Source organism: Sus scrofa, chromosome 10 (genome assembly GCF_000003025.6).
Source record: "Sus scrofa isolate TJ Tabasco breed Duroc chromosome 10, Sscrofa11.1, whole genome shotgun sequence".
Classification (NCBI taxonomy): Eukaryota; Metazoa; Chordata; class Mammalia; order Artiodactyla; family Suidae; genus Sus; species Sus scrofa.
This window is the reverse complement of record NC_010452.4, coordinates 65,184,033-65,196,567: the sequence shown is the minus strand read 5'-3', so window position 1 is coordinate 65,196,567 and position 12,535 is coordinate 65,184,033. Positions and strand designations below refer to the sequence as shown.

General features: G+C 46.9%; 1 protein-coding gene across 1 annotated transcript in view; it reads right to left on the bottom strand.

The window, feature by feature from the left end:
- The window catches only part of GDI2 (GDP dissociation inhibitor 2), a 35,748-nt gene continuing 23,333 nt past the window's right edge, over positions 121–12,535 (bottom strand). Inside the window, 7 exon segments of the mRNA NM_001001643.1 lie at positions 121–1,069; positions 1,156–1,210; positions 1,352–1,496; positions 2,928–3,099; positions 4,682–4,781; positions 7,925–8,056; positions 8,570–8,768. Of these exon segments, the coding sequence (NP_001001643.1) occupies positions 923–1,069; positions 1,156–1,210; positions 1,352–1,496; positions 2,928–3,099; positions 4,682–4,781; positions 7,925–8,056; positions 8,570–8,768 (950 nt within the window). The 3' untranslated portion in view covers positions 121–922.

Below are 12,535 nucleotides of genomic sequence, written 5' to 3'. Positions count from 1 at the left end.
AGAAGCGCTTCAGGGTCTGCTCCCAGGGACGCCGCGGGGCAGGGAGGCAAACGAGCGGCCCGGTCACCTCCTGGCTCCAAGTGGCCGGGACACAAAAGACCAACAAGGGGGAGCTGGTTTCCAGAGTTTGGCTTTATTTTGCAGGACAGAAATCATCGGGAGCCTTTCTGAGACCGACACCACGGACGCAGGGCTCTGTCACCTCCACGCCACCCTGCGGCTTGGTCCGCGGAGGAAGCCACACCTGGGGCACAAACGCAGCTTCTGTATTTACCTGCTTCAGGAGAGGTTTCCTCCCTCTGCTCGCATCCATTTCATTAGGTTAAAACACCGCACTCGGCTTCCGCCAAAACGACTCTCCAAGTCTGGAGCTGGGTTAGAAGTGGAGGCCCACGTGAACCAAACGCGTAGCTGTGCTGCCCGGGCAGGGTCGTCACGCCTGCCGTAAAGGTACAGGGTGAGCAGGGGTCGGGGATGCTGTCCCGGCTGAGGGAATGTCGGATTCCGAGTCTCCTGAATGTCTAGAGGACAGGCGCACGCCAACTGTCGCAAACTGCACACAGCCCCAGCGCCCAGCTCGCGAGCAGCAGCAGCAGCTCGCAAGGGCAAAGGCCAGGCTGATTAAAAGATACGAGTGCTGTATCGAGTTCTGTGTCGGTATCACAATGTGTTAAAACTGATCCTTCACTAGAAAAAACAAGCCAGTATTGGTTACATGGATGGGATGTGGGAACCCGCCAATTCTGAAGAGCCACGCGGTGGAACAAGTTAATACATGATATTAGGAGGGGAGGGTCTTGACGGGCACAGGGCCCTGCCGCCGCCCGGCCTGGTTACGAGAGCAGCCTCGCGAGAGTGACGTCCTCCGCTGCGCGTCCCCGCCAGGCCGGAAGGCGTCCTAACTGAGCGCCGGGCACGGCCCTTAGTCCTCCCCGTAGATGTCGTTTTTCTTGCGCTTCATTTCCTCGAAGTCAAACTCGGACCCCGTCATCCTCTTATAGATGTCCTTGATGTCGTCACAGGTGGTCTCGAAGTGAGTGGTGGCGTCGTACGTGCGGGATATGAAGATCTGGAAGTGAAACCACAAGGACTTGGGGCCATGTCGCCACGTCGCCCAACAAAGCCCGGTCGTTACCTTTCCTGACGGCCACGCACCTGGCTGTCTGTTCCCAGATCTTTCGGGACAAGGAGGTCGCTGATGCTGACGAATCTGGAGGGAAAGAACCAGGTCAGCAGGGGCACACACCGCTCACCCCGCCGAGAGCCGCAAACCCAGGGAGGCGGGGGCCGCAGACGGCGGCTACGCAGCCAGGCCTGCGGGTGAGCTGCTGCCGGTGAAGACGTGACTCACTTCTGCTCAATCGGCTCCAGGAGCTCCAGGGCCGGTCTGATCTCCTTCTCGGGTTCCTTGGTCTCCACGGTGGTGCTGGCGATGGCGATGTACTTGCCCTGCGCAGCCACGTTGTGCGCCGAGGAGATCATGCAGACGTAGATGTCTGCAAACAAGCAAAGCGACTCGGTGCCGGGCCTGCACCCTCGGGCCTGGGCTCTCAGCCCAGCTTCTCCAAGCTCGGCTTCTCCAACGGAGGCAAACTCGGCCCCTTACAAATGCAAATGTATCCCCCAGCAGCTGTGGGCCTGCTGGCGAGGGAGGTGGCGTGGCCATGCGGAGCTGGGCGCACGGGTGAGGGTCTCTGCCCAGCTCTGCCACCGCGCCCCGGAAACCTGTCTTCTGTCTTCCTCTCCCAACCCTGAGCTTAGAAAGGGTCTGCACAGCGAAGAAAGGATTTACCTAACTGGCCGTTTCTCACTTAAGCAATATCAAGTCATAAACAGCACAAGCTGCTGGCATAATCTAAGAATTCTACAAATTCTACTCGTCTGTGTACCACCAAGTAGATAGATAATTTCCAATATAGAAAATAATTACTGGAGTTCCTGTTGTGCCACAACAGAAATGAATCCGACTAGGAACCATGAGGTTGCGGGTTCGATCCCTGGCCTCACTCAGTGGGTTAAGGATCCAGCGTTGCCATGAGCTGTGGTGTAGGTCATAGACGTGGCTCGGATCCCGCGTTGCTATGGCTGTGGTGTAGGCCTGCAGCTATAGTCTCCGATGAGACCCCTAGCCTGGGAACCTCCATATGCCGCAGCCCTAAAGAGACAAAAAGATAAAAATTAATAATAAAAAAATAGTTCCTTTACTCCTTTTAGACTTTCCCGGACGCTGTGATCTACGTGGAAATCCCTGAAAGACTGCTTTAGTCCAAGTCATCCCTTTGTTCTAGCAAGTGATCTTCTGTGATTTGGTTTCGTAAATGGAAAAAAAAAATTAAACCAACAGCTGGCCATTTAAAAGCTAACAACCCCTTTTAAGTTGAACTTTGGATAAGTAAGATTTAGGGCATCTCTCTGAAAGGAAGATGGGAAAAGCTACTAGACGAAAAGAACTGGTTAAAGGACAGATTGGGAATTACGGTTTCAGAGCTGCATCCTGATGTTAGGCAAAGCTGTCAAAGTCGTTTCCTAGCACACTGCTAAAATCAAGCACAAGTCCACGTTGGCCAATCATGTTATAAAAGCAATGCGGGCATCAGCTCAAAAAAAAGCAATGGTGACATCAGGTCACCTCCTGGGCGTAAACCTGCCCAGGCACACGACGTCCCAAGCAGGGGCGACTGCCCGCTCGTCCAGTCCAGGCTCTCAGGGGCTACAGAGGCGGGGACCGAGGCCCATGGGGGCGACCGGCCGGAGGCAGGGCTCCTAGACGGATGACACACACCGGAGCGCTGTGAGCTAAAAGGGACGCATCACATTTTATTTCCACACGTAAACTAATAGGAGCAGGTGAAACGGGGAACTCGGGATGAAACGCAAAGCAAATTCTAACGAAACCGTGCAAACATGTGCTCATCTTCAGAACTTACCGGACTTGCGGTTGACTTGGTTCTGGGGAATGATGATCTGGCAGGAGTTGGCGTCACTGGTGTTCTTGATGGGGTGGCTCAGGATGCAGATGACACGGATCACCTGGCCCACCTTCTCCACGCGGTCTTTCACGTAGCTGGGGTCGCAGATGAGCTGCTTGCAGCGCGCGATCTGCAACCCAACACGGACAGCTGTCTGACCCTCAGCGTCCACGTGACGCCGCTAGAGGTGCTGGTGCCGCTGGCCTGGGAGGCCGCCTGGCCTCTCTGTCAAGGTACCGCAGCTACCAAGTGAACCACAGAGAACTAGCACTAGCTTTGCCGACAAATCCATGAATTCTAAATTTTACGCAAATAGGAGGAACAACGTGTTGAGTGATGTTCAGATGCCCAAGTTTGAGAACTGGGCAGAACAGGGTTCAAATCCTGGCGCTCACCTAACCTCAGAGGGTTGCTGGGATTAAATCCAAGTGTCTTCAGGACGGTCACTACCTGTGAATGGACCCGGGGCAAAGCACACGCTTTCTAAATGGTACCAGGCCTAGAAACAGACCGCCCTCACTCTCGCTTCAAGACTGTACTTTCTAAGTAAAACTTAAGCTGCAAGATAAATTAGGCACTATTATAGTTTAGTCCTTTTCTTTCTATCAAAGCCCTGAAATGTCCCAAGAGGAAGCAGGTGCCTGGAGCAAAGAACGGAATGAAAACCCACGGGACACCCTCAGGAACCCGCAAGTATTATGTCTGAACACAGTTTCTGAGGAGGTTCTTTTCTGAACAGTTCTATCTGTAAGAGCTGACAGTTCATAAAGGAGGAACCATCAGCACCACTTGAGAACTTGCAAGGAACTGCAGATCCTGGAGTTGCCCCCGTCGTGGTGCAGCGGAAACAAATCCGACTAGGAACCATGAGATTGTGGGATCGATCCCTGGCCTCGCTCCGTAGATTAAAGATCCTGCGTTGCCGTGAGCCGTGGTGTAGGTCGCAGACGCAGCTCAGATCTGGTGTGGCTGTGGCTGTGGCGTAGGCCGGCAGCCGCTGCTCCGATCGCACCCTTCACCTGGGAACCTCCATATGTCGTGGGTGCGGCCCTAAAAAACAAAAGGCAAAAAGAAAACGCAGATGCAGCACAGACCTACTGAGCAAGAAATGGGCACTTTAACGAAAGTAACAATTTACACTCAAGTCTGAGAAACACTGCTCAAAACGTTATCTGGCCAGCTCCACAGCTAAATTCCAAATAAAATAATGTTAACAGTAATGAATATTGACGTGAAATTATAAATGGACAAACAGCTAAATTTATATGAAAATCTGGGAGACAGGAACCAATCCACACAGATTTATATAATACCATTTGGAACTCGTTCATAATTTCTATTTCAGTCTTAAGAGAAGCAACAATCAACACAACAAAAAATATTAAGGTCTGTTTGTCTGGGGTTTTGTGCTTTTTGCTTTGTAGGGCACACCCACGGCAAATGGAAGTTCCCGTGCTCGGGGTGGAATCAGAGCTGCATCGTCACAGATACTCACTGGGTTCATTACTGCTGAGCCACAACGGGAACTCCTGTTTATTTTTTAAACAAAGCCCGTCATCTGTAATTGGTCCTCAGGCATTAGGAAGGCCAAGTTACTCTAACGAAAACACGTCAAGTCCAGGATCACTGTTCATACCAACCTAAGTACTTACGAGGCAATAAAAGCTGTGTCACAAGAAGGCAGTCTTTTCCGCATTGTAAAAGCTGCTTACCTCTCCTTCAGATTTTACACCAATCACTTTTCCATTCTGCACAATGATTTCTTCGATGGGTTTATTCAGCATGTAGGTACCTCCGTAAATAGCACTTAGCCTAGAAAAGTATTTAAACTACAATTAGTAATTCCCAGTTGTTTCCACAGTAAAGTCTGCTTTCTTAGATCTAGTAAGTTACAGGCTCTCCTTAGAGTTTAACGACTTATAGGCAACATGCATTTGTTCCATTTCCTCCCAGGAGGCATCCGTCTAAGTCATTAAAGCCTCAACTACAAAACAATCTTCACATTCAGTCATGAACATCAAATCGGGCAAGAAACAAACCCACTGACCAGTGATGGGGGAACAGCTTCTACGACCCTACTCCTCCTGCATCCAAATAAAACTCCACCACCCAGAGCTGTCAGGAGGTCCCGCACAGCGACTCAAAGCAGGAGAAACCAAGCAGGAGACGCGAAGCAACGAAGCAACCGGATGACATCCTTCCGTGGTTTGTACGGCGCACCCACCGCCACCCCGCCCCAGGAGAACGCCTCCCCATGCTTGCAATGTGGGGCAGCTACCAAAGAAGCAAAACACTTGCAGTCTTGCGATTTTATAAAAAACCGTAAAATCTCTCAAATCCTTAATTCACTTCAGAAATGCTTAGACAAATGAGAGAGACTCCAAGGAATCCAGCCAAAAGCAACAGCTGAAAGACAGCAAGACCTGAGCAGAGGCCACAGCTACAGGCCACGGGGCCGAGGAAGTCTCAAGCTTGACACAGCCGTATTCGAGGAACCTGGTCCACACCTACGGCCTTCCAACAGAACCCCGGGAGCACCAGACCTAACTGTGCTACAGACTGAGGATTCAGCCCAAGACGAAAGACCCATTCACGGCAAGGCAGAAAACCGAGCCTCCTAAAGGTGCATATGGCCAATCACTTAACACTGGCCACGCACACACCACACAACGGCCAACGCAAACAAAAGTCAAGACTTCTCACAGACATCTCTACAATGTACCAAAATCCAATATGCAATCAAAAATTACTAGACACATGGAGTTCCCGCTGTGGCGCAGTGGTTAACGAATCTGACTAGGAACCATAAGGTTTCGGGTTCAATCCCTGGCCTTGCTCAGTGGGTTAAGGGTCCAGCGTTGCTGTGGCTGTGGTGTAGGCCAGCGGTTACAGCTCCGATTGGACCCCTAGCCTAGGAACCTCCATATGCTGTGGGTGTGACCCTAGAAAAGGCAAAAGGACCAAAAAAAAAATTTTTTTTAATCAAAAATTAGAAATTAAAAAATTTTTAAAAGTTTACTAGACACATTGAAAAAAGAAAAAAAAATCAAAACAAACAGATGCCCAGTTTACAAATGTTAAGATATGCAAGGGGTTAAATATAGCTACTATAAATATTCAAAAACCTATTTGAAATGGTAAAATTCCTTGAAAAATACAACTGAAAATAAAAAATAGTACACCTGAGGTCAAGAGTTCCCATCATGGCACAGTGGTTAACGAATCTGACTAGGAATCATGAGGTTGCAGGTTCAATCCCTGGCCTCGTTCAGTGGGTTAAGGATCCGGCATTGCCGTGAGCTGTGGTGGAGGCCACAGACAAGGCTCAGACCCTACGTTGCTATGGCTGTGGTGTAGGCCGGCGGCTACAGTTCCGTAATAGATCCCTAGCCTGGGAACCTCCATATGCCCCTGGGAGCAGCCCTAGAAAAGGCAAAAAAAAAAAAAAAACAAAAACAAAAACCACACAAAGAAAGAAAAGCAATGGTACATCTGAGGTCAATACTACCAAAGTAACCTACAGACGCATGCGATCCTATGAAATTACTCATGACATTTTTCACAGAACTAGAACAAATAATCCAAAAATTTATAAAGAATAAAAGACCAAAGAATTACCAAAGCAATCCTGAGGGAAAAGGGGAAAAAAAAAAAGCAGGAAGCATAACTCTCCCGGATTTCATAGGATACTGAAATGGAGTTTTAACTAAAGAACAACCCCGCCTTGGCTAAGAAGGCAGCTGCAAGCCTTGTCACTGTACCACCCTTCTTGTAATAATGTAACAACTGTTGTGCTCTCTGTCCAACCCAGCATTGCTGATCAGTTCCGCTTCTGTAACCTTGCTGGCTCAGTTTCTTAGGGAGGAACACTGCTTGGGGATGGGGCAGGTCCGGGATGCTTACATGGGAAAGTCAAGACCTTGTAGTGTATAAAAGTTTCTGAGAACAAAGACCTGGGGCTCAGACTCTGGAGGTGACTCCTCTGAGCCCGCACCGGTGCTGAATAAACCTTGCTTTTCCATAGCTCCGAGTGCTGTTTGTCTCCTTCCGTTGCCACGGTTTTTGCGGTTTCCGCAACAATACCACAAAGCTATAGTAATCAACAAGTGTGACACTGGTACCAAAAAAACATATGAATCAATGGAACAGAACAGAGAGCCCAGAAATAAACCCAGACACCTACGGTCAATTAATCTCCGACAGAGGAGGCAAGAACATTAACCAGGAAAAAGACAGTATCTTCAGCAAGCGGTTCTAGGAAAGCTGGACAGCTGCATGTAAAAATCAGTGAAACCAGAACACACACTCACACCATGCACAAAAATAAACTCAACCTAAAGACTTGACTAAGACATGACTTTTATATAAACTCCAAAAACCAGGCAAAATGCTCTACAGAGATTCCAGATGTAGCTGTTAAAGGTCCGGGGGGTGGGGGATGATGAGAGGACACAGGGACCCTCCTGGAGCGAGGACAGTGCTCCCTGGAGTTCTGCTCGCACAGGCCCAAGTCCAAGTCCAACGCAATCGCCTTTAACCATGGATCTGTGGTGTCACTGTGTGTAAATTTTACTTCAATAAAAATAAAAGCATGCGAGTTCCCACTGTGGCTCAGCAGAAATGAATCTGACTAGCATCCATGAGGACGCAGGTTCGATCCCTGGCCTTGCTCAGTGGGTTAAGGATCTGGCATTGCCACAAACTGTGGCAAAGGTCGCAGACGAGGCTGTGGCTGTGTCGTAGGCCAGCAGCTCCGATTCAACCCCTAGCCTGGGAACTTCCATATGCTGCGGGTGAGCCATAAGAAGAAGAAAAAAATAAATTTTTTTAAAAAAGCACCTTGCTACTCAGACACACCCTGCTCCTTATTCACAACCCTACTTCATGCACTTCCGCTACAGCCGAGGGGGTGGATCAGCGGGCTCTTAGCGCACAGGTTACAAACGGGTTCTCACCTTGCAAATCCTTGAGGCAGTTCTCCAAGGCCGTAGAGCGGATAAAGGTATGGGCTTTTGCCATATCTTGCCAAAGACTCACTGTAAAGCTTAATCCTATTAATGGTTTCACAACATGGTTGATCTAAATAGCTGGACAAAAGGAAACGGATGTTAGAAAAGGGCTCTGGTTTGCACTCTTCCCTTCAGTTTAAACTCATTTTCTGGGCGTTCCTGTTGAGGCTCAGCTGGTCAAGGACTCAAACGCTGTCTCCATGAGGACGCAGGTTCGATGCCTGGCCTCCCTCAGTGGGTTAAGGTTCCAGCACTGCTGCGAGCTGCAGCACAGGTCACAGATGAGGCTCGGATCCAGTGGTGCTGCAGCTGTGGTGCAGGTCAGCAGCTGCAGCTCCAACTTGACCCCTGGCCTGGGAACCTCCACATGCTGCGGCCAGGAGAGGAATGGTGGAGAGATCTTTTCCCGAAGGGACTGCGAGTCAGTACCTCCAGGTTTTACTTAAAAGATGCTAACACCAATCTGCAGCTAGAATCTCTTTTGTACAATATAGCTGTATGCTTGTTTTGTTAGAATTTTCACTTTGCAGAATTGGGAAATTCAGGGAGAGTGCCAAGAAAAATATAAATCTAAAAGCAAAAAAAACTTACTCATCAGTTCTGTAAAGGGCCAGGGCATGCCCAGTAAAATCAATAACATCTTGGCCCAAGTCAAATTTCTTATACACCTCTCGCATCGCCGTCTTCTTAGGGTCAACCCCCTCAAACGTCCTGGGATCGTTCTCATCAAAGTTGGCAACATACACCAGGAATTTTCTGAAGCGACGTTTTTCAAACAGCCCCATTAAGCCTAAAAAAGAATTTTTCAAAAAGCACATGCTCATAATAGGACACTGAAGAAAACAAAGTGTGAAAGTTTAATTACTCCACATTGCTACCCGAGGCTCTTCTAGTGCAACGTGCAATTAAAAATAGGGGAATTTTGACAATGCTTGAAAATACACTGAGGGTAAAGGAGATAAAAGGAATCCAAGTTGGGAAGGAAGAAGTAAAACTCTTCAGTATTTGCAGATGACATGATACTATACCTAGAGAATCCTAAAGACGCCACCAGAAAACTGTTAGAGCTCACCCATGAATTTGGCAAAGTCGCAGGATACAAAATTAATACACAGAAATCGACAGCATTTCTATACTAACAATGAAAGATCAGAAAGAGAAATTAGGGAAGCAATCCCATTTACCTTCACATCCAAAACAATAAAATACCTAGGAGTAAATCTACCTAAAGAGACAAAAGACCTGTACTCTGAAAACCATAAGACACTGATGAAAGAAATCAAAGACGACACAAATAGATGGAAAGACATACCATGCTCTTGGATGGAAGAGTCAATATTATCAAAATGACTATATACTACCCAAGGCAATCTACAGATTCAATGCAATCCCTATCAAATTACCAAGGACATTTTCCACAGAACTTGATCAAAATATTTTAAAGTTTGTTTGGAAGCACAAAAGACCCAGAATAGCCAAAGACATCCTAAAAAAGAAAAATGGAGCTGGAGGAATCAGGTGCCCGGACTTCAGACTATACTAGAAAGTAACAATCATCAAAACTGTATGGTACTGGCACAAAGACAGAAATATAGATCAGTGGAACAGGATAGAAAGCCCAGAATTAAACCTATGCACCTACAGTCAACTATTCTATGACAAAAGAGGCAAGAATATACAATGGAGAAAAGACAGCCTGTTCAATAAGTGGTGCTGGGAAAACTGGACAGCCACATGGAAAAGAATGAAATTAGAACACTCCCTAACACCATACACAAAAATCAACTCCAAATGGGTCAAAGACCTAGATATAAGACCAGACACTATAAAACTCTTAGAGGAAAACGTAGGCCAAACACTCTCCAACACAAACCACAGCATCTTCACAGATTCACCTCCTAGAGTAATGACCGTAAAAACAAACAATTGGAACTTAAGTAAACTTAAAAGTTTCTGCACAGCAAAGGAAACCCTAAACAAAACAAAAAGACAACCCACAGAATGGGAGAACATCTCTGCAAATGAAATCAACTGACAAGGGATTCATCTCCAAAATTTATAAACACCTCCTACCACTCAATACCAAAAACACAAACCACCCCATCAAAAAATGGGCAGAAGATCTAAACAGACAATTCTCCAAAGAAGACATACGGATGGCCAAAAAACACATGAAAAGATGTTCAACATCACTCATTATTAGAGAAATGCAAATCAAAACCACGATGAGGTACCACCTGACACCAGCCAGAATGGCCATCATCAAAAAGTCTACAAACAATCAGTGCTAGAGAGGGTGTGGAGAAAAAGGAACCCTAGTATACACTGTTGGTGGGAATGTAAATGTGTGCAACCACTGTGGAAAACAGTGTAGAGATTCCTCAGAAAACTAAACATAGAACTCCCATTTGATCCAGCAATCCCACTCCTGGGCATCTATCCAGAGAAAACCATGACTCGCAAAGACACATGTACTCCAATGTTCATTGCAGCACTCTTTGCAATAGCCAAGACATGGAAACAACCTAAATGTCCATTGACAGAGGAGTGGATCAAGAAGATGTGATACATATACACAGTGGAGTATTACACAGCCATTAAAAAGAATGAAATACAGGCATTTTTAGCAACAAGGATGGACCTAGAAATTATCATGCCGAGTGATGTCAACCAGACAATGAGACACCAACATCAAGTGCTATCACTGAGGTGTAGAATCTGAAGAAAGGACGCAATGAACTTCTTAGCAGAACAGATACTGACTCACAGACTTTGAAAAACTTATGGTTTCCAAAGGAGACAGTTCGGGGGGGTGGGGGGATACGCTGGGGTTGTGGGATGGAAATCCTATATAATTGGATGTGATGATCACTGTACAACTATAAATGTAATAAATTGAGTAATTAAAAAAAAGAAACACACTGACAGCGTATTTTAAAGTTTCCTAACACTTTAAAACAAATCATAACTATAACATAAGCTATTAAGTCTTCGATTTTACAATACAAGTAATTATAACCAGTAATTAATTAAATGTAATATGTCCAATTATATCTATTTGGTACAAGATAAATAGGACTTTCAAAAATTATTACTCGTGAAGGCATCTATCTGACCGTTCCTTTGAAAGCTCTGATCTGTACTCTGCCAATGGCCTAAAATTCTAATTGCTCTTCATTTCTCTCTTCTTCTGTCTGCGAAGATACACTCTGGCACTTAATGGAAAAGCAGCTTAGATACCAAGAGCAAACTGACCTCAAAGAAATTCAGATGCTGGTTATGCTGCCAGTCACTTTAATGAAGTCCTAGATAATCAGTTCACTGCTTTTTGCACTCAAAAGCAGAGGAGAAGGCGACAGACCATCACACAAGAAACCCTCAGCCTTCCTGCTACTGCATGTAGCTGGCCCAAGGACAAGGTCAAAGGAAAAGAAAATGTTCTGGTTCCGTCCCCTTCCCCCCCGCCCCCCCCGTCTTATTAAACTATACGGCTACTTTAAAAACACCTATAACTTTAAAAATAAACTCCTAAAACCATTTCTAACTGTCGACAGTTTAATATTTTGATACTTTTAAAAAAATTTTGATACTTTAAGTGTTATTTTCGCCAAGACTAGTTGAGATCCACAAAACTGAAAATTAAAATGATCAGGAGGCTATTCCTAACAGCTGACTACATTTAATGTAATATTTATAACATAGCTTTTAAAAAAATGGACAGGATCCCTCAGGAAAAGCCTAAGGCTAAAAAGAGATCCCCATTACCACACAGCACCCTAATTAAGACACGAGCGCGGCTGTCAGAGTGCGACAGCCAAAGGCAGCCGAGCCACCTGCAATGAACTTCTGGCTGGTACCTAAAGCTACGACCAACAGTTTGCTGTGGAATTTTCGCATAACTCTTGGGATAAAAACAAAAATCTACTGTGTCTTCTTAAATTCCCCACTCCTTCCTCGTCTCTCACCTCTGTCCCTCCTCTGAGCCTCCACCCGACAGGGACACTGCCAGCACAGCGGACACCGTATCACGCACAGAGTGTGATACCGAGCTGCCCTCCAGCCTCGTGCATCAGAACCAGGTACCAGGAGTTCCCGTCGTGGCGCAATGGTTAACGAATCCGACTAGGAACCATGAGGTTGCGGGTTCGGTCCCTGCCCTTGCTCAGTGGGTTAACGATCCGGCGTTGCCGTGAGCTGTGGTGTAGGTTGCAGACGTGGCTCGGATCCCGCGTTGCTGTGGCTCTGGCGTAGGCCAGTGGCTACAGCTCCAATTCGACCCCTAGCCTGGGAACCTCCATATGCCGTGGGAGTGGCCCAAAAAAATAGCAAAAAGACAAAAAAAAAAAAAAAAAAAAAAAAGAACCAGGTACCAGCACCACTGCAAACCCTGAGACCTGGTCCCCATTTAAGGGTTCAAATATTCCTACCATGTAATTTTTACGGCAGCTCCTTCCGTATGGGGACGCCTCCCTAATGGCCCTGGTGTTAAAAACTACGCCCTGCACCCCGCCCTTCACCTCCCCAGCCCCGTGCCACCGTCTTCCGGGCTCTCCCCTA